This window comes from Falco cherrug, chromosome Z (genome assembly GCF_023634085.1).
Source record: "Falco cherrug isolate bFalChe1 chromosome Z, bFalChe1.pri, whole genome shotgun sequence".
NCBI lineage: Eukaryota > Metazoa > Chordata > Aves > Falconiformes > Falconidae > Falco > Falco cherrug.
Window position 1 is genome coordinate 16,538,656 of NC_073720.1, and position 21,224 is coordinate 16,559,879.

The 21,224-nt window shown below is 37.8% G+C and overlaps 1 protein-coding gene across 3 annotated transcripts; it reads right to left on the reverse strand.

Annotated features, from left to right (window-relative positions):
• Window positions 1–2,873: 2,873 nt before the first annotated feature.
• Window positions 2,874–21,153, reverse strand: TMEM267 (transmembrane protein 267). Of its 3 annotated transcripts, none has more exons than XM_055699074.1 (4): window positions 20,934–21,153; window positions 18,202–18,349; window positions 15,837–16,224; window positions 2,874–8,354 (listed from the first exon to the last, which is right to left on the reverse strand). In XM_055699074.1, exons 3-4 carry the CDS (start codon window positions 16,158–16,160, stop codon window positions 8,019–8,021), a joined length of 660 nt encoding a protein of 219 aa, XP_055555049.1. In that variant the 5' UTR covers window positions 16,161–16,224; window positions 18,202–18,349; window positions 20,934–21,153; the 3' UTR covers window positions 2,874–8,018. The 3 variants fall into 3 exon arrangements, with proteins under 3 accessions (XP_055555049.1, XP_014142558.1, XP_027653342.1); XM_014287083.3 differs by lacking the exon at window positions 20,934–21,153 and adding an exon at window positions 20,395–20,913; XM_027797541.2 differs by lacking the exons at window positions 18,202–18,349; window positions 20,934–21,153 and adding an exon at window positions 16,901–18,183.
• Window positions 21,154–21,224: the final 71 nt, after the last annotated feature.

Sequence of the window (21,224 nt, forward strand, 5' to 3'; positions counted from 1 at the left end):
ATTTAACCATGAAACTCCAAGCTGGTAATTATGGAGTTTGAAATAAGCTTCTCTCTAGAACAGGCTTCTTCTTGAAAAACTACATTACATCCTAACATACCCCAGTCAGCTCTACTTCAGCTTTGAAAAATTTATCTTTGAACACACTTACCTGACCTAGCTTCCTCACTGGTTCACGGAAGACTTTTGGTTTTCTCCCCACTGTAAACTAATTAGGGACCTTGTGAGATTGGGCAATGCTTATAAAGCACTTTGGAGATAAATGTGAAATGCTACCACCACCAGAGTCACTGAGACAGGAATACTAGAGGGAAGAAACAAAATGGCAGTTAAGAAGTTTTACTTTGATGAATTATGAAGGGATATAACATTCGATAGCATTAAAATGCATTTTCACAGAACACCTCCGTTCAACTGGTTTGATTTTGAAAGCCTAGCAGTTACCTTCTCCAGAAGGTTGGTAAATAATTTTCTCCTCTATGTACTTCTGCAAGTTCTTTCTTTCTCCGTGAAGTAGACTGTTCAGCTATTCCTAAAGGCCTGCAAGTATGGGTTACTTTGGGATAGGACGTAAGCAGAAACAGCAGATACCCTTTGTAAACATGATAGGAGAGTGTTGAAAACACATCTTCAACACAAAGTATTCTGCTTCCCCCGCCTCCCCTCCCCCCCCCCCCCCCCCCCCCCCCCCCAAGTCTGGATATAGTACAAACATGGGAAATTTTAATAGAAGCTGTTCTCATTACACAGGAAAAAATCAGTGTCTGTTACCTCTGTAGATCTAATTATGCCAGTGTGCCAGATCAGGTGGAATCTTAACTGAAAACTAAACCTTTTATCTTCATCAATAAACTTAACTCCTGCCAGGGGAACTGGAGCAATATCTTGGCATAAGGAAGCATCACCAGCACCAGGGAAATAGTGTGTTCCCCACCCTCAAACAACACTACCCCTTTTAGAGATGCTTCACCCCAGCTGGTATTGTGCATCATTACCAACTCAGGAACAGAGCGTGCCGCTATAATCATACAACTCACCTTCACCTGTGCACTTGAAACCTTTCATCTTTCATGTAAGCTTAGAGTATGTGTACACTGTGTGGCAATGTGAACAAACTCACTAAAGGGCCAGTCCTCCTGCAAGCTAGCGAGGTAGAATAACCAGGTGGAGAAAAAAGCCAGAGCAAAGCAACCCTGTCTTCAATACTCTGTTTTTCCATACCTATTTTATGCTATCAGTTACTTCCTTCCAGAAACCAGGTATCTATAGCCTGTTGTGTACACAAGTTGGACAGATTCTGACTAAAGGCTCAGTGTATGCCTAGGCCAAAGCATTTTCCATTTGTACTGAACCGCTTTTGTAATCATTATAGGTGAATGTGAATATGTGCCAAAGGCAAAAATGTTGTACTCAACGTTTCCAAACCTTTCTATCTGTTCGCTATGAAGAGGGAAAATGCTCACACTCCTGATGACTAAGAAGACACTGCCTTTTCTGCAGAGCTAATCCAGGCAGAGAACCAAAGAAATGTGCCAACATTCATTCCTTTGAAATAGACAGCAAGACTATACTGTCTGGTAAATCAAGTAACAGCCAAACTGGTTTTCTTATCTGAAACAAGTTTTCAAGAAATTTGATCATTGAAAAACACTTCCACTGGCAGAAACGAATTGGGGAAAAAACTTTTTTTTCCTTTAAAGTCAGGATTTTCTTTTAACAGAAACAGGTTTCAACACCCATAGAAACTGCTGAAGCATGGTGCCCTATGCACCACATACTAAAGCCATGGTTTTCCTTAACTAACACTGCAGCACTCCTTTCTTCATACTGAACGAGAAGATGGCAACAACCCACTTCTCCTTGGTAGCACTGGAAACTAACATCAGAAGTTTCTAACTGCAATAAATATTCATCATTACAGTAACAGGTGATCAGCTTTTATATATTGCCATTCAGACTGACAGTACCTAGTACAAGCTCTGCTGTAGGATACACAGGTAGAGCCTCTTCCAAGTCAACTTTCAAGGGAAAAAGAGGTGCAATCTTTTAACAGATTCATGGTTCCCAGTCCAAGTCCCCATACATTGGAGCTACAGCAAATCACTTTTCAGAGAAACATAAACTGAAGCAAAGACTTAGCACTGAAAACTTCAGCCATGACACTGATTGCAATTGTTAAATCTTTTAAAGAAAAAACTCCTGACTTTGGAGATTTTGATTTTGAGAAAGAAAATCGTCTAATTTTACAATAAAAGTTTGTTCTGCATTTAAAAAGTTACAGTTCATTTTAAAAAGCTGGTCATCCCTTCCTCTGAAATGTTAAGTCTAGAAGTGAAGTGCCTCATGAGAACTGCCTTCAGTTGTTCCACTTTTTCATGTTTCTCTGCATGTCAAAGCATCTCCTGGATAAAAGTCCTTGAAGAGACGGTTTCCTTCTCCAGCAACAGGAAATCACGGTCAATAACAGGAAAACAACCCAACATATAATCCCAATTTTAGTCAGCTACCATCTAGTTAGCGCAATCGGCAGCGACTGAAATGCAATTCAGTGCACCAGAAGTAGGCATCTCTTTTAGGGAAGGAGCAATCACATTTGAAGCACTGCTGAACAGACTGACTAGCTACACACTGAATACAAAGGGACTCTGATGATTTGCTATGAGATACACGTCTTCTATTTAGTCCGCTAAACCCAGCTGAGGTATCTGGGTCAGGTACACTGAAGCAGAAGCACACTTTTCACCCAACTTGATCTAAGTCAGGCACCAGGAGAGTGCATGAAACACTGCTGATGTCTCTGTAGCCATACAAAATCACTAGAAATACCACTTGGCCAACATTTATATAGACACGTAAATGCAAGATGCATGATGCAAGATGCAAGAGCATGTTAAATTGCTTTTACTTTGGGAAAAAAATATAAATAATTCATGTGCATACATTTTTATGGTATGAAGCTCTAAGTGCATTTGTTTTGCTTATTTATGTTTGATGCACAAGGTGTACAAAACATTCACCCAAAAGATGCTGGCAAATCATGCAAACGTTCATATTAACAAAACATGCCTAGAATAAAGGAAGATCTCTCTCTCTCCAGGGACTACTGAAACAAAAGTTACTTGCTAAAAGGTTTTGCTAGCTAGAGTATTCCCCAAGCATGCTTCCACAGTAAGACCAGGAAATAACTGAGTGCTTGTGTCTATACATTATATATAGTTAAATCAGCAAAAAGACATAGATGATTTTGTTGAAAATATATTGATAAAGCCTTATTACTCAAATCTTACAGTATTCATTTGGCCCAGAAACACTTCATAATTTTAGAGCAGTTATCACAAAATATGCTTCTAAACTGTTGGCAGCAATACATAAAAAAAAGTTGGTTTTGTTTGACTTATCAGCAATTTAAATGAAAATGTAAAAGTGAAAATAGCAGCATTGTAAGCCTGTAAGTTCAAGTTCCTTATGGCACTGTTATGCCTGCCACCCTCGTTTCATTTCTTTACCACAGTTACTGTACCACAACTCAGTTACCAGTTTCTTTGGCTTATCTTTAAAAATTGTTGCGAAGGACTGGACAGCAGAACAAGGAAACTGCCCCACACCAGGACCCCTTACTCAATGTCACGCAATATGTAACGGGAAAACCAACTATGACTAAGTAAGATTAAATTCCCTTGGCAACACGAGCAAGGCTCCATGAACATTAGTAATGTTCCTTGGACAAAGGAATGTTTCTGTGGTGGATATGGCAACAGCACACAGTCTGACTTAGTCAATTACCCCTGCAAAAGTTTCAGTATACAAATCCATTTTCATACAGATTTTCCACCCATATTTACTAATACAAATGTTTTCAGTCAATTAATTTTGACTAAAATATCTGTTTTTACAAACTGCCTAGAAATCTAGTTAATGTTTCCATCAAAAGGAATATGGTATCAATTTTTTTCTATTTTCAATATTCTGAAGATTTCCTTAACAACACATGAAAACGTATTTGCCAAGTAGTTGCTTTCCCAGGTTTCCTAGTCATTGAGACATCTAAACACTTCTCCTTACCCCTAGAAAATTCAGTACACGTTAGGTTAAGCAAATGGAAAATGATTATATGAACACAGAAGGAAACACCAGTGTGCGATATATGTATCTATAAATGCAAGTACTACTTAATAGTGGGTTTATGTTACAAGTAACAGAAAACAGCCCTACAACAGAGCATGCAAATTTATAATTCAATGTAGACGATGTAAAACTTGAGGAATTTTAAGAAAGAACTGAAGGCAACAATTTGTTATTTCAAGAAAATGTGTTACTACTGTTTTTTTGTAATGAGGGCAAAGGGTACTTTAACTTGACAGTCCCCGGTTTCAATGCAAGGTCTGCCCGTAGCAAGGGAACAAAACCTAATTTCTGGACTCAAAATTATCAGTTGATTAAAGTCCATGTGTGGCACACTTAAAAAATTTCTTCTGCTCTGAATAAATCTGTGTAATTTACAGAATTTAGATCGGCTCCATTACTTAAACAGGCATGTATTCTTTTGATGCATTTTATCATTTACTTTCATACTGACAGTAGCTGATGGAATATAAACACGTGTTCAAAAGTAACTATGTACAAATATTTCTTTTGGACTGAATTTTGACACCTTCCCTCTCTCTCTTTCTGGAATTTTATTTCCATTAGCAAAGGAAATGCTCTTCTGATAATAAGCTAATACCAATGACCTGCATGTTTCAGTTTAATTCAAACTCAGCAGTGTTTTCCCTGGAGCACAGCATCAATTCTGAGTAATTCACTTACCAATAATCAATGAAAGGCACATGATACAATATACTTCACTGTATATGTATCTGTCATATACATATACATGTATACTTCACTGTCATGCGAAAATACAGATTACATTTTAAACTAGAATATAAACTGATGGGAAATGTATTCACTCTCTCTGTTAAGGCCACTAGGGAATTAGGAACTATTTTATTTCTAGAGGACTGGGGAGAAGAAAAATCCCAACATTTTTATTTTAGCTTGGCAATTATTAGTACCTACGTTTTATGACATCAATCCATCTAAGCAGGAAAAAAAGCAGCAAGTTCTAACAAAAAAGTCAGAAGCCCCCCCTCCGCTTTGTTCAGCTTTGTAAGTAAACTAGAAGATACATGGAAAAAAATTAGATTAGCATAGTAAATGAGCCACTGAAATAACTGATATTTTAGTGATGTGCAACATTATGCATAACATTATTAGCTTGAGTTTGCTAATTTTTTTGTGTAGTTCACATGTTTTCTGTAATTCACATTTACTCTTTATTGTAATGCATGCAGTAAAGCACAAATTTGTTACGTTTTCAGTATCTTGGTTTAATTTTGCCATGGTTTTGCAACACGTGACCAGTATCGATGCATAGTTTTGAAATGCACATGAAAGGTGCTGGTAAGGAACTGTTAGGCAATTCATAATTTGCAGGTGGCACCTCCTAGGTAACACAAACTGAAACAAATATTTAACTTCTCTTTTGTTCTCTAATCTGTCTACCCACAAATTACAGCATTACATGCAGCTTGTCAGTTTACCTTGAAAAGCTGTCAATGGACCGAGCTAAAGTTGCGTAAACATCAGGATGAGGTGTGAGACTGCCACCTCTGTTGGAGGGAGAGACAAGTGCTTACCGCTTTCCTTACATTTCTGAGTGGTGCTCACGTATGGCTGTGGTAGAACTGGTGTAAGAACATGATCAGAAAAATAATTTTGAAATACAGCTGAAAATTATTGTAATCCCCACACAGACAATTAGCTAGAAATACAGAGAATGAAAAGCCGTGTTTTTTAAACTACTAAAGATGCATTCATTAACTGATCCTTAAACATAGGCAAGAGAGTACAGTACCAATCCTAAAGGACTGCTGGTGGACATACAGTTATCAAAAAAGCTACAGCTACAATCTAAAAATGAGAACATGTAATTCTTCACTTTGTTCCTATATACATTCCCCTTTGCAAGAAATCTGAGTAAAACAAAATTATACAAATATTATACCATGAAACAAGAATACAGAAAACTTTCTACACACATTTAAGTGTTCACTTCTTGCACAAAATATATTATTGGCATTTCATAACCTATAGTGTAAAACATAGGTCAGAAGTAAATGAACAAGCAACATTCCTCGTCTACTAAACCATCATGCCTTTGGATAAAAGACAGTTCTTGCTCTGAGGGCTCTGAAGCAAGACATTTCTGATGTTGTTTCTGGGAAACTTTTACATACTATAAAAGACAGAAATCCACGGTATGAGGATAATCCTTTAAGGAATGTTCTGCTTCTCCGATCTTCTTTCCAAGAAAAAAACTTTTATTTGTATTAGAATAAAGGCTAAACAGGCCCGCTGTACTGTCAGACAAGTTTCCATAAGCATACACTTCTAACATGAAGAACAAACAGGGCAGAGACTGTTCTTTTTGTGGGAAGGCACATTTCAAAAGGGTGAAACACTTTCTGTAACTAGCTCTGTAACTGCAGAGTCTTTAGCACTCTGCAGCCATAGAAGATCCCTGTATTCTTCTGTAATTTTTTTGTACTTTGTACTAATATACCTTTACTAATGTAGATGTAGTATGAATGCATCACATCATCTTTGCACTCTTTGATAACCTAAGTTCAGCACATGCTACCCTATACATGCTCTTCCGTAAAAATAATCCCTTTTGACAGCTATTTGTCACAAACTGGAATAATTAAGGCCCCATCTCCTTACTGGCCAATGGAATTCAAGGAATAAAAAATTACCAAAACAATTATTAATAGACATTCCTCAGCATGTACACTGTACACTAGCCCAGAGCTTAATTTTTACTTTGGTACTTTTTCTGAGGAATTTCTGTAAATGAAAACCCACTTTAAACAAATGTCACAGTGCAAATTACTATGTTATGAACCTGCAACATCATAACATTTTTCCTTAAGGAACTTATTTATAAGGAAATGTCTGTATCCATATAATAATAATGCATTTTATTTTATAATAATAAGGATGATCTTGCACTTAATGGAAAATACTCTTTATGAGTACAGTAGGAAGGTCTTTAAGCAAACTCACATTCTGAGCAATTTTCATTTCCTTATACCTTCCTGAATCTTCCCTAAAGCTTATGTTTTACTGTAATAAATAAGTTTGCCTTTACACAATCCTTAAATATTCACTAGAATTTCTTAGTTTAAAATCAAGTAATATTCATAATTAGTACATTTTAAAAACTAAACAGTTTGGCCAATGCACATAATACTGTAACCAACTATCTTCTTTCCAATCACACATAATAGCTAGCAATTATCAGTACAAAGCAACTACAGAGGAACAGTATTTAGTAGAAACACTATATGATAGCAGTGTTCAAAGATGTGCTGATACGCAGTTGTGCATTGTGAAATACAAACAGAATTTCTTGTAAAACAGTTGAATACAGGAGTCCAACAGGAAAACAAATAAAATCCAAAAGACTAACATGTTTTTTAAGTGCCATACACTACTAAATTCTCACTAATACTTAGCATTTATATAGTATTTTACATTTGTAAAGTGCCATACAAATGCTATCTAGATTAAATGTATTATCTAAAGGCAGAATACAAATCCAAAGTGAATGATCAGATGAACAGCACCATGACAGTAAAATGTGATGTCATTACTAGAGGCACACCAAGTACTTTATGAATCAGCAAGCTAGGCATGAATTATAATGGAAGACTACATATTTACAAGGGGAAGGTATAGACATTAAATCATTACCATTCATTAAATAGGTTTCTATGACCACAAGGAATTCACACAGGAGCTGTAACTGGCTCCACAGCCTTAAAATGCCTAACTCAGAAGTTGTAGGAAACATAAAGAAACCATTTCAGTGATAAACAGCTTATTTCAAGTGCTAATACAAACAACCTTTAAGAGTTATCATTAACTTCCATTAATTCAAGTGTTAATACAAACAACTTTAAGAGTTATCATTATTACACATCAATGTGGATTCCATGTTTTATAGACATTAATTCTCTAGTGCCTGTTAAATACATAACAAATGAACATAGATGAGGTAAAGATGCTGTAATTGCCACGTACAGCCAATATGGTAAAGGAGGAGTTTTTCCAAATGGGCAGATCCAGAGGCCATGACGAATCCCATCACGGATGTGGTGAGAGGTCCAGGATATGAACAACATCCAGGGAAGAAAGCACCATGAATCCTTAAGCCTGAAAAGGTGCATAATAAACTTTAATGTCAGAGCCACAACAGGAATCACAGTAGAACAATGAAGAAGTGGTCTCTGTGGAAGAGTCAGAGCAGCCTGCGGAAAAGAAAAATATAATTGGCAATGGCTACAATCATAAGAAAGGTTTGAAGTACTATCAAGTGGCTAAGTGGACGTGCAAAGAAAAACACACTGTTCCTTTCCACTGTAGTTGATCAAAATCAACAGTATGACTATATTTAGATACGCCAGAGCTGTGTGCTGCTCTCTCTTGTATGATATGAATCATGCACCCTACTAAGCATCACCAATGGCAATACAGCGAGGGAGACGGATGAGGCAAGCTATTTGTCATACTGTCATGTAGTATACAGGAACTTGCACAGTCTGCTGCACTGATTATTTGTATTTAATTTGAAGATAACTGGAAGGAGAACAACTACACAATACACTTGAAATATTTAATATGCTTTACTTGAAGTATTTCATATACTTTAATGGCATTCATTTTCAAAAATACATCCTGTATTATACCACAGTTAGAACCCGTGAAGTTGTTGCAGCTGGACAGTATCTAAAACAGAAGAGTAATTTCCAATACAACAAAAATATGATCTAATTTACATGTATTTTAATTGCCTTGACAGAGTATTCTTTATGAAAAGGCAAAAGGCAAGTTCAGAAGCCAGCATTTGTACCATTTATGACTGGGGTTTTTATATCAACAACTTGTTTAACGTTACCTTAGTTTAAAGCCTGGTATTTGGTTTTAATTAAGGTGAATGTCCAGCTAGTGAGATAAAATTTAGCCATTTTTAAAAGTGGTATTTATCAATTTAATATACGTATTTGACAAAATATTCCAGATGTACATACCAGCAAGAGCAAGAACTATCTCCACAAGTTCAAAGACAGTAAAAAAAATTAAGTAATAATATTTTGGATTTCTAAGTAACAAACTAAGTAGATTCTTGTTTCTGTAAGCACAGGAGAAATACTAGCCCATTACTAAAAGATCTATACAGGTGCTGATGCAATATTAATTGGCTCAATTCAGATACTGGTGAACATTTGGAAAGACTAACAGGCCCCAGAGGCATCTCTTTGTGCATGACGGTGCATCTGATCATTATGTTGAACACATCCCTCACTGCATCTCTTGCAGAAAGCAAACGAAGCATAGCTACAAGACACCAGCCAGTAACCCAGGGGTGCTCAAACTGTTTAACCAGGGGGCCGGCGCGGCTGAAGTGGCAGGCAGCCATCTGCGTCTGCTTGGTTTCCCCCCCCAACCCCCAGCGAGGCGGGGGGGGGGGGGGGGGGGGGGGGGGGGGGGGGGAGGGAGGTGTCTGTAAATACCGGGGGCCGGATTGAGGACCCTGGGGAGCTGTATCCAGCCAGTGGGCTGTAGTTTGAGGACCTCTGCAGTAACCCATTAATAGTTCAGTTGTGTTAACTATTGCAGCTATGGTACCTGACAGTAGGACTCTGGTGTAACTTCAAGTTCTCATGGATAATTTAGACAACTGCTTGGAACCCTGTCTTCTCTGTAAGGAAATTCTGATGTAGCTTTAGCCAAGAAAGAGAGATAGAAACTTACAGACTATCTTGAAATAAAGAGTCTGTACTTTAAACCAAAGCCAACATTAAAAAGCTGGCAGAAAGCTTTGCTCAATTTATTAGCTTCCCACCACATGCTTGTCCATGACTCTCTTGACCAGGTGATGGGATTAAAAAGCTCACGAACTGTCTCAACAACTTTTAACTGTAATGGTACGGACCCAACTCCTTAAAACCAGTGCAAAGGGTGCATCTTCTACAACTTAATTTCTTTTCATCCAAACAGATTGTTCATGGATTAAAGTACAAAATCTTGTGATGGTGAAATGGTTTTTCAACTGCCCTACAGTCAGATTTTTGTTACTGTCAGCAAGAGCCTCAAAAGTCCGTATTAGCCTAATTTTGAAAAATCACCCTGGCTACTGATACATTTTGGCAGATAACCTATTGATATCTGGTCAGTATTTCTGCATTTTGAAAAAATCGGTGGCAAAGTCTAAATAAGTCTTTCCCTTCTTCCCTACACAGGTCAGGTGCCAAGAGCAATGCAGTAAGGAGAATGTTAATGTTAAATTATGTATGCAATGTTATCAGCATTAGTGCCAATCTTTATCCAGTTTTGGGAAGGTGATGCTTAATTTTTTTTTATACAAATATTAGAAGGCAGGGTTGTTCACACAGCAAACTTGAGCATTCAATTTTAGCACAAGAAAACCCTATTTTGTAATTGCAGTACGGTCATTAGGCTTCAGAAATGCTACTGCCCAAGTTCTGAGGGAATAGCCTGCTTTCTCTTTTACATTCTGCAACTAGAGGCACATTTACATCCTTGAATTGCCAAGTCCAAGAGTCAAACACATAGCTCTACTTGGTAATATAAGCTGTTAAGACTTTTTCCTAACAGGCAAATTTGTTTGCCTTTATAAGTCACTGGATCTTAAAAAGCCTTTTCTGCCTCAAACCTCCTGGAAAGAGATGAACGTGGTTTGGGTGAATTTAGGGGAAAGCCCGCTGTAAGAGACATCAGGCTGCAGCTGCAAGCAGGATATATTCATAATACAAATTACCTTTGCATATGCCTACATGTTCAGTTTTAGAACATGTTTTTATTTTTACATGTAGGGTTTTTTTACATGTTTTAGGTGCAAGATCTTGAAGTTCCTACTCCTCCAGCCCCTCTCACAAACTACAATGAGCAGCTGGAGCCAGGAGACAACAATCATGCAGCACAATCTAAGCAAACTCTTTAATACCTAAAATGACACCATGGAATTTATGTAACAACATGGGCTCCCTCACTTCACAAGCGTAACATCCTGAGTTTTGAGGATGATGTGTGAATTCAATGTTAAATTAATTGTGTGTGTGTGCAAAGTTTATTCTCCAATTCCAGAAATGCTCTCATGTAGCCCAGATTAGTTAGCAGCAGCACATTAACCAGCTCTGTTTCATACGTTTGCTGCTACAATCTTGTTTGGCCCCAGCTGCTTTCTCTACACTTTTAGAAGCTGGTGAGTCTTAAGTAGCAAGCTAGCCATTTCTGCATGTCTGTTCTGCAATGCGAGTGTTTGGGCTACAAGCCTGCGGGACACTGGGAACAGCCCATCACGCTGTTCTTGTTCATCAGCAGTGGTGAGTATGACGGCAGGCTGCAGTAACTTTTGCTTTTAGAGCTAGTCAATGAGACAGATTCTTCAACACTTTTGTGCACATAACACACAGTAAACCCCACAAAGAATACAAAGAATTACAAATTCTAAGCAGCAAAGTCTTTGTAGACTTTACACTTGTTGCAAAAATGATGTGGCCAAAAGGGCAGGTCACACACTACTTGGTACACAAGTATTTATCAGAGTAAACATAAATACCATAGGTGACTATTTACACTGAATACTCCAGAAAAATGATGACACCATGAAAAAAAGCCCAACAACCAAATAATCCAAGCAGTGAGCTGTGTCAGCAGGAACAGGAGTAGATGACTCGAGCAACGTGAAGGTAGCAGTTGCATGTCAAAGGCAATACTGCCTTGCACTGCATAGAAGGGTTACTTCAGAAAAGTAACCCATCATTAGATTTAAGAGTGATGAGGAAAAGCTTTATAGATAATTGTGTACAGTAATGTGAAAAATACTATTGCTACAAATTAGTAATAGTGGTGTGGTTAGTTAATTAGATTTCTTATTTTATTAGCTCCTTAGTAACGTGTTGCATAAGCAGTGAAGATTATCATCTCTCAAATCAATTACTCTCAATCCTGCAATCTAAAGAGGGAAGAATGAGACTGGAACTAACAAATACATAGTAAAAAAGTATCCCACAACATACTAAATTACATAGGCAACAGCCTGAAATTACCACATGAAAAGGTAAGGTGCATCATATTAAACTGAGCAAAGAAAAATCACATATTAAAACCAGGTCTAGCTAGCCAGGCACTAACACAGCAGAAACATTTGTGTGGATTTCATTATATCATAAACTAAAAAGACTCTGATGGCATTGTAAGAAGACATAAAAACTTCAACAGATTTTTTTTTTTCTTTTTAAAAAGATGGAAGTATTGTATGCATGTGACATTCAAAGGAATTAATCTATGCTATTTGGCTCAAATGAAGTCTCACCTAAAATACTATACACAAGTTGGGAACAGGACCCTTTACAGGTAATGTAGGCAAAGGGCAATCCGGAGGAGATGAGAAAAAACCTAAGAGGTGTAGAAAACATAAATCCAGACACCCCAGATTTTTCTGTGATTTACTTAGTCAAGAAGACACTTTTTGTAAAGCATAATGGTTTTCCTGGTTATAAGAGTAATACTGTCAGTGCTGTAAGGGTCAAAAGACCTACACAGGATATGATTTACAAGTAAACATCCTTTATCAGCCCCGTTAATGTATGGAAGGGGGAGGAGTCTGTAGAGAAATGACTATGAAAAAGCCTTTGGGTACCTTGCCTTCTTACCTCAGCTAAGTATGTTTGGCTACTAAAAGGCTATTCTTTTACCTGTGATACCTTCTACCACTATATATTCTATTGTGGTTTTTGATTTGAAAAGCATTTTCTGGGAGATCACAGCAATCAGCTGTCTTTTTCAGAGAGGTCTTAGAAAGAAAACAAATCTAACTATCAACACTACTTTAGGCTGGGCATTAGAAAACAACTGCTAGCTGCTTGGGAACTGAAACAACTCAAGAACAAATTAGTGATGAAATTGCAATAATTTACTTTGTTTGGGATACTAGAGATCGGCTACACAAGCATTCTCCATCATGTAAAGTGTAAACGTATTTAACCTTGCCTCACTGATGGTAGTGAAGCGACAGGTCACCACTCAACTCTGATACAACACTCAACTTTCTAAACAGACATTGGTGAAGTGTGTCATCTAGTGGTCATAATTAAGAAAAAATACTGGTAATCTCAAATGCAAGAAAAAGCAGCAATAAAATTTTAACAACACTTTCTAATAATCAGCCATTCATTACTTGCATTTTCTGATTTTTAAATAAAATATGCATGAGAAAAATTATAATTTAAATGCTATACCAAAATGATAATATTACAGGACACATTAATCAACCAAAGTAACTTTCCTTTTCTTTATATGGTTTTATAATTTCATAGTATTCCCATATGCAAAAAGTACAGAAAAGGGAAGAACTAGAGACTGCCTAGAGAGGGACGACATCAGGCACCAGTACAAGCTAGATGCTGGCTGGCTGGAAAAAGATTTGGGGGAATTAAACTTCTTTAATAACAAGCTGAATGAGTCAGCAATGTGACCTTGTGGCAAAGGCGGCCAGTGGTATCCTGGGCTGCACTAGGAGTGTTGCCAGCAGGTTGAAGGAGGTGATCCTTCCCTTTCTCCTCAGCACCAGTAAGGCCACTTCTGGAATGCTGAGTCCAGTTCTGGGCTCCCCACTATGAGTGAAAGATGTGGCTACTGGAGATTGAGATCAGAGAAGGGACACTAAGATCGTGAAAGGACTGGAGCATCTTGCATATGAGGAAAGGATGAGAGCTGGGACTGTTTGGCCTGGAGAAGGGAAGGCTCAGGGGAGATGGCATCAAGGTGTACCAGTATTTGAAGGGAGGGTGTAAAGAGAAGACAGCCAGGCTCTTCCCAGTGGTGTCCTCTGACAGGGCAAGAGGCAACAGGCACAGATTGAAACACAGGAGGTTCCTCCTGATGTGAGGAAACACGTTTCCACTGTGAGGCTGACTGCACACGACAGGAGGTTGCCCAGAGAGGTTGTGTAGTCTACATCCATAGAGATACTCAAAACTTGTCTGGACACTGTCCTGAGCAACTGGCTTCAGGTAAGCCTCCTTCAGAAAGGGGAATTAAGAAGGCGACCTCCAGAGGATCCTTGCAACTACAACCACTCTGACTCTGTGAAAATGGCCTCTTTGTCAAAGACTGTCAAATATAAGGGGGAAACTAAGCAAATGTACAAACAGGAAAATGTCTTTTCCCTACAACAAATAGGGATATTGTATGTAAACAAAACCTGATTTACCACCAGAAGTTTGATTTTTACATCTCCATTATAAGCAATAATGCTTCTTGCATTTACCTGTCTCCTACATATTTTTTTAAAAAATGGTAAACTATTTTGCATTGTTTTACTTTAATTAAAGGATTACAAAGAACAGTAATTTTCCCTCCACGTCTTTGCTTCCTCTTCTTCCTAGGAGCTACTTCCTTTGTGATCCACATGAAGACTGTAACAGCATTATGAGCAAACTGAAGGAGAAGAAAGAAGGACAGATGGTCAAACAACTCAGTTATGCTCTGGTTGAATGGATTAAGGTTGGTATCTTCCCCTTCTCCTATGCAGGTCCATCCGTAGGTGGGAGCGTACATTTTTGCAGGGGGGACAGTAAGTAGCATATATGTATATGTATGCTAGCAACACCAGTATAATCAGCCTGTGAGGAACTGCGCTGCTGTACAGAGCAAATGCCTGATGTAGAGTGGCAGGGCTCTAGCCATGGGGATCAGGAGCCAGCTGGTGTTGTCTGCCTGAGGTATGAGACCTGGAGAGTGTTAAGAGAACTGTGGCAAGGGCTGGGGCAGCTAGAGCTTACAGAAGGTGCCAATATATCAGAGGGTATACAGAAGAGACTGTTGTGGTCAGTGAACGCTGGGTATGCATATTTAGAGTAGGCAAGAAGATAGGGATATATATATTTATGTATGTGAATGTGGAAGCAGAAACATGACACATCTAAACCACTGGAGAACCACTGAGTAAGAATTCCATAACCTGGTATACTAATCCTATTGAGAAACTTTGTCCTAACAAGCAGTTCTGCAAATAGATGATTATCACATACATTCCTTAACAGGAGCCAATTCACCCTTTTAGTTCTATTAACAAGTTTGACACTTGCTTTTTTGGTTTTTTGGTCTTTGGGGTTTTTTTGTTGTTCTTTTTTTGGGGTGTGGTTGTGGTGTTTGGTTTGGGGTTTTTTGTTTGTTTGTTTTTTACAATGAATTATATTTGAGGGCAAACTCAGACTGCCTTTGTAAAGGTGACTGCTCACATACAGCTTGTTTGTGGGAAAAATATTTAGGGCCAGCTAAACCCAAATGTACTACTCAGTAAGACTGAATGAAATCAAACAGCAGCTCAATTATCTACTTTCCAGGTATTTCCACCCTTTATTGTAAACAGAAATGGAGTAATCCACTTTATACACAAAGTGCGCATGGCAGCACTTAATTGTTTAACTTATAGAACAAAGTAAATATGCTATACACATAGGATATCATGTACAAGGGCTTTCAGAACTCTTTTCAGAGCCTTGTAAGAAGCAGAATTTAACAGTAGACAAAATATTTTTAGGGCTTTTAAAATCTTAACTGCATACAAATAGAATTCCTATATATCTATTAAAAATGTATCTAATTAAAGTATCATCGGAACATCTTTTGTTTAGGATTTGGTAGAATAACAATAAAGTAAAACTTAAGAACAAAAATAAACAATCACTGATCTACTAACTTACCTTTAGCGATAGGGAGCCAGCCAGAAAGAAGTGGTCCACATCAATGACAGAGGCAAGGAAGCCAGCCAGAGTGACCTCAGTGAAGTCACTTTTCTTCCGAAGTCCAATCACTATTGCCCAGGACCACATTCCTAGTATACCATGCACTGCATTATCAGAGAAGGCTCGGAGCCAGTCATTTTGCTGAATGAATGAAAACTGCAGAAGTCTGTCTGCTACAAAGCAGAATAGCCCCAAACCTAGACTAGATATAACTGAAGCTGTGCTGAAAGTTTGGAGAAGAGCATGGGCCTTTTCAGTCTCAGATGCCATGGCAAAAACCATGTCACAGCACACAAAATGTCATCAAGATATACACTGTGCATTGTCCTTTGTATTGTCAGTTGTTCTGTAAATGTCAGAGAACAGAAAGAAAACTATTCAAGAAAAAAGTCCGTTAGCACAAAACATTTATCACAGCTACGACAGCACAAAACCCCCAAATTCAATGTTTACACTTAATATTCCTACGAAATTTTTTATTTCAGTTAATTTGTTGACCTGAACACTACAGCTCTGAATTAAAACACTTGTCCTCTTTTAATTAGAAGAAGCACCACTGTAACACGGACAGCTCTAACTCCACTTTCTGAAATCTCAAATTTTACAAGATAATCTGAAACATGTCTATGACATTGAATATGTTTCATGATTCCTCCTGGTCTTAAATACATGATATTCATTAAATTAAATCCTTTACACTGTGACAACAGAAAAAGATTCCATTTGGAGGATTCTTAGGACTGATGCTCAAAAATTTCAAATCTCTCTATGCAACAAATATTAAAACTGAGTTTCAAATATATAATCCAAACCACTATTTTCATTTATATACTTTGTAAACATATGTATTATCACCCTAGTACCCCCCTCTGAGCACCCCCTTGTTTAGCTTGGAGACTGGCATGTAGAATAAGCATTAAGAAAACCAGAACCACTAAAGTACCTTCACTATTTATTGTAACACAAAGCCAACAACCAGTCAAAGAAGTAACCAAAACTCCTTACAGAGCAAAACTACATACCCTTTTCCTTAGCACTTGCTCTTGCAGCAAACTACTGTTACTTTTAGGACTTATCTACGGTCTGCCACACACTCTTAGTAACAGCTCTTTTTTTCAGAAAAAAAGAAACCTGATTTCAGTAATTTTACTTTTCAAAAGCTGACTGTCTAATTTTAAAATAAAGGTGTTATTAGCATTACTAATCACTTAAAAAACTTTAAAAACTACTCATGTTCTGTAATTGTTATAAAACCCTCTCCTACAAGTTGATTTATTGGGAATAATTATTGTCTTTAAGTAACTGCTTGACACCTCAAAAGAAATTCCAGAACCAATTCAAGATCTTAAAGGCACACCCAACCCCACTCCCAAAAAACAATCATAGGATACCTGGATTATAAAGACAGAGTACTCACTTCTGTAATAACATGAAAAAGAAGGCTTTTGAAATAAAAATCCTCATATAAATGACATATTTTCTATCTTAAGCACACTGAAAGCAGTCTTTGAAGGACAGTATCAGTTCTAACAATCCCAACTGTTACATGTTTTTCTGTATTTCTGGGGAGTCATGGAGATAGACCACAGTTTCCAAGCCTGCATCCTATCTAAAAACTGATTATTCCCAACAGTTTGCTATTTTTGTACAATATATTTTATCTTGATAAACCTTCTTCATACAGTTCTACCAAGTAAATTTTTATTCTAAACGGGCTTTTCATGAATGTATTAGACTTCCTTTAAAAATGAGTACTTCTAACAACTTACAATGTTGATAAATAATAGTCTATGATTTTAAACACATTATTGATTACAAGATCGAGAAAATACAAAATGTTTCTTCCAGATTATTTACATGCCTGTTTATTGTAGAACTATCCACAGGACATATTATTGACACTGATCTTTATAGAGAAAAGACCCCCGAATCATTTATTTGGAAAATGTTAAAAGAAGGAAGCATAAATAATACATGGAGTTTGCACACAGATGAAAAAAAGTGGGTCAAGTTTAGAGTCTGTTAACCATGACCGTGCCTCTTCTGAATGAACATGTAGAGACAAAGTATAGTCTAAAACACTGGAACTGCCATTTTCTAGTGGGTGACTGTATAATATACAGTGCGTTGCTGAATAAATCCCATTTTAAGGAACAAATAGGGATCTTCTCACAGTTTTTTACTCTATATAACCATCAGTCAGATTGGTTTTTATTTAAAATTACCATAAAATCTGTGTAAGAATACAATCTGTGAAGAACTGATGTAGCAACATACCTAACATACCTTTAAAAAGCACACCAGTATTCAGAATCAAACTTACCCTGCTACTAGGAGAATGTATTTTTTCCATTGCAGATGCCTTATTCCAGTAGCAAATGGGCTCTATGCCTCAGCATTGAATCTCTGTGCTTTCTGAATCCCGTTTGCCTGGTCCAACGCAGGAAAGACCAAACACCGTTTCTTCCATCCTAAATAAAGCAAACCAGGCATCAGTAAGCACCAATAATACACAAAGCTCTTCAAACTCTCTAAAAAACATACAAGAAAACTGAATGATAGTAAAAAAATACAGAAAGAAGCAACAATTTTTTCATGAATTCCTGAAATATAATTGAGCTAAAAGCAACTTCAGCTAGGGCTTAAGAGGAAAAAAAAAACCATAAAATGAGAGAAGGGCACAAATAAAGATGGAACAAGACGATAATTAAAAGATAATAAACCCCAATGCCATGCAGTCAGAAAAAGGCACTTCCAGCCTTCTGTTTTAAGTAACTGCATTTCAAAATACACAGAGATGGATTCTAACAGATTTTTCCTTGTAACTGTGTGTCTGGAAGAATTACACCTAATGAAACATACCTGAGTCATGTTCAGGGATCTCTTTTTAAAAACAAGTATCACCAGGCCAACTAGTGACTTTGGAATATATAAGTAAAGACCTATAAATTCAAAAGCAACAGAGGTCCGTGCCAGTTCTGCGACAGGTTTACACTGCTTTGCTATGAATATCATTAACACGTGCATACAGTATGAGAGACTTAAAAGAAACCCCCAAAACAGACTTGTGTGTCATGAAATAAAAGTAACAATTCCAACTGGAAAACAAGGACAATATGTGAATGGGTATCTCTAAACCAGAATTAAGAACAGGAAGCAAAACTGTGGCTTCAGTTTACCCTTAGTCAACAGCCATGTCCATAGCATGACTGTTCTTTTTACACAGTCTGTCTCTGGCATCTTTTAAAGACAAAAATGACAGCTGCCTGTGTAAAAATGAAATCACATTGCCAGCTACAATGGCATAAGTATAAATATTCTGCAGATCAAAAGTGAAATCAGACTAGAAAAATCAAAATTCTGTTCAACCAAAATAATTGCAGATATTACAAATTTTTATGTAAAACTATAAACTATATTTTTTCTCTGAAATATAATGATTTTCAGACTGTTTACAAAATATCACAATAAAGTGTCACAGATTTTTCTATCATATAGATCTCAAAACATAGTGGCAGAGCTTACAGTCTTGTTAGAACAGCGAGAAACAGATGTGCTACACAAGAATGCTTAGAAGCCTATGGCTGGTCAGTTAACACAATGAAGGAAGGATTTAGGCTGAGTTTACATAAAACACATGCACACAACAGCTGATAAAGTAACAGTGCTTAAGAGTTGTGATTTTTCATTACATTGTTTTATGAGATAAATATTAGGCACAATGTCCACCCATTCCCACAAAACACAATTTTGCTGATATATTTGATTTCATTTAAGTAAATTATTAAAATAATTTTAACAAATGCACAAATTAACTTGTAAATTACCGACACAAGAAGATATTTAGATCAAAGCACTCTAAATATGCATTTAGAGAAACAGCTGTCACTAAAAGCCCTTCCAATTCATGCTGTTAAGAGCAAAACAAAAATCCAATGGCTAAACCTATCATTTAGGAACACTGCTCTCCAGAATTTTTGCCACCATTTTGCAGGTCATTATTTGGTACATGAATACATACAGGAATTTAACACATAAAATCAGTACAATTATGCACTTTATGCAAGAAGTCAAAAGACTGCAGTAGTGCCTTATAATTCCATAATCTCTAAAAAACATTACTTGATATTGGATGTTAATTTATATGAAAAGCTCAAGGATACGTATTATCTCAAGGAAAAGTCGATCTGAGCCTAAAGCAATGTGAAGAACTGATAATGCAAGTATTTTGGGGTCAGAAAATTGCAATGTATAACTGAGGTTGGAGTGTGGAAGAAGGCTGAAGAGGAAAGAGGACAAAAACATGCTAGAAATCTGTAGGATTCTACCAAGATACTGAGGAAAAAACTGAATTAAACCATGAGAAAATTAAGAAAAACAAACAAAACCCCAATAAAATCAAGATTTAGTTACATTTTTAATTTCAGACATCATAAATTAAAGTGTTTGAAAAGAGGTATCAAGACACCAAAATGTGGACCTTCTCCTTAATAAGTACTTTGGAACTGAGATGTACCTAAAAGAGTTGAAAGAAATATCCTAGAAGTATTTAGCAATGAGAAGCAGACCACAGTACTATCCATCCGAAGAAAAAATTGTCATCCTAGACAGAAAAAAAAAAAAATCAAAAAGGGAAGAAAAACGCGTGAGTATTTATGTGTTACCCTCATTAATTACAACATTCAGAACATAAACCAGCTAATCCAATTTAAGATTAAAATACAATCCGTATGTGTAGCTAAGGAGAGGGATGAAGGCAAGACAGGCGTGCGGCAGTCAGACACGTAAAATTACAGAGATCAGCAACAATTTTCATGTCTTGAGGAAAGGGTGTGCGTTGTCTCAGCGCCCAGCACCCAAGTCCCTCATCAGCCATCTCCTCAGTCACTAAGAAACAGAAATGTACTGTCATCTCAGCCGCAAAAACGTAGCCAAGACTGTCAGGGAGCCTTAGAAGTAAGTGACATGCCTGTCTTTAGGTAAAGCACCACGTCACCGCTTCTTATGTTAAGCCCTCACAAAACGTACGGGCACCCGCGTTAACGGAACACGGACCTGCCGCTGGCTCCTGCCAGGCTGCTACAGAATTCCTCCCCCGCTTCAGCTCCTCAGCAAAACTTACTGCATTGTAAACGCACCGGGGCCCCTCACCAACGGCCGCCGCAAGCCCGCGGCCGGCGGCCCGGAGCCGTGCGGAGAAGCCCGTGTGCCCGGCCCGCCCCGCCGCGCCCACCTGCGCTGCGGCCGCTGCCGCCCCCTCCGCCCCACGAGGCGCCACGGCCCGCCCCGCCGGCGCAGCGCTGCGCAAAGCACGCCGGGACGGCGGCCACCCCACGCCGCGGTGGG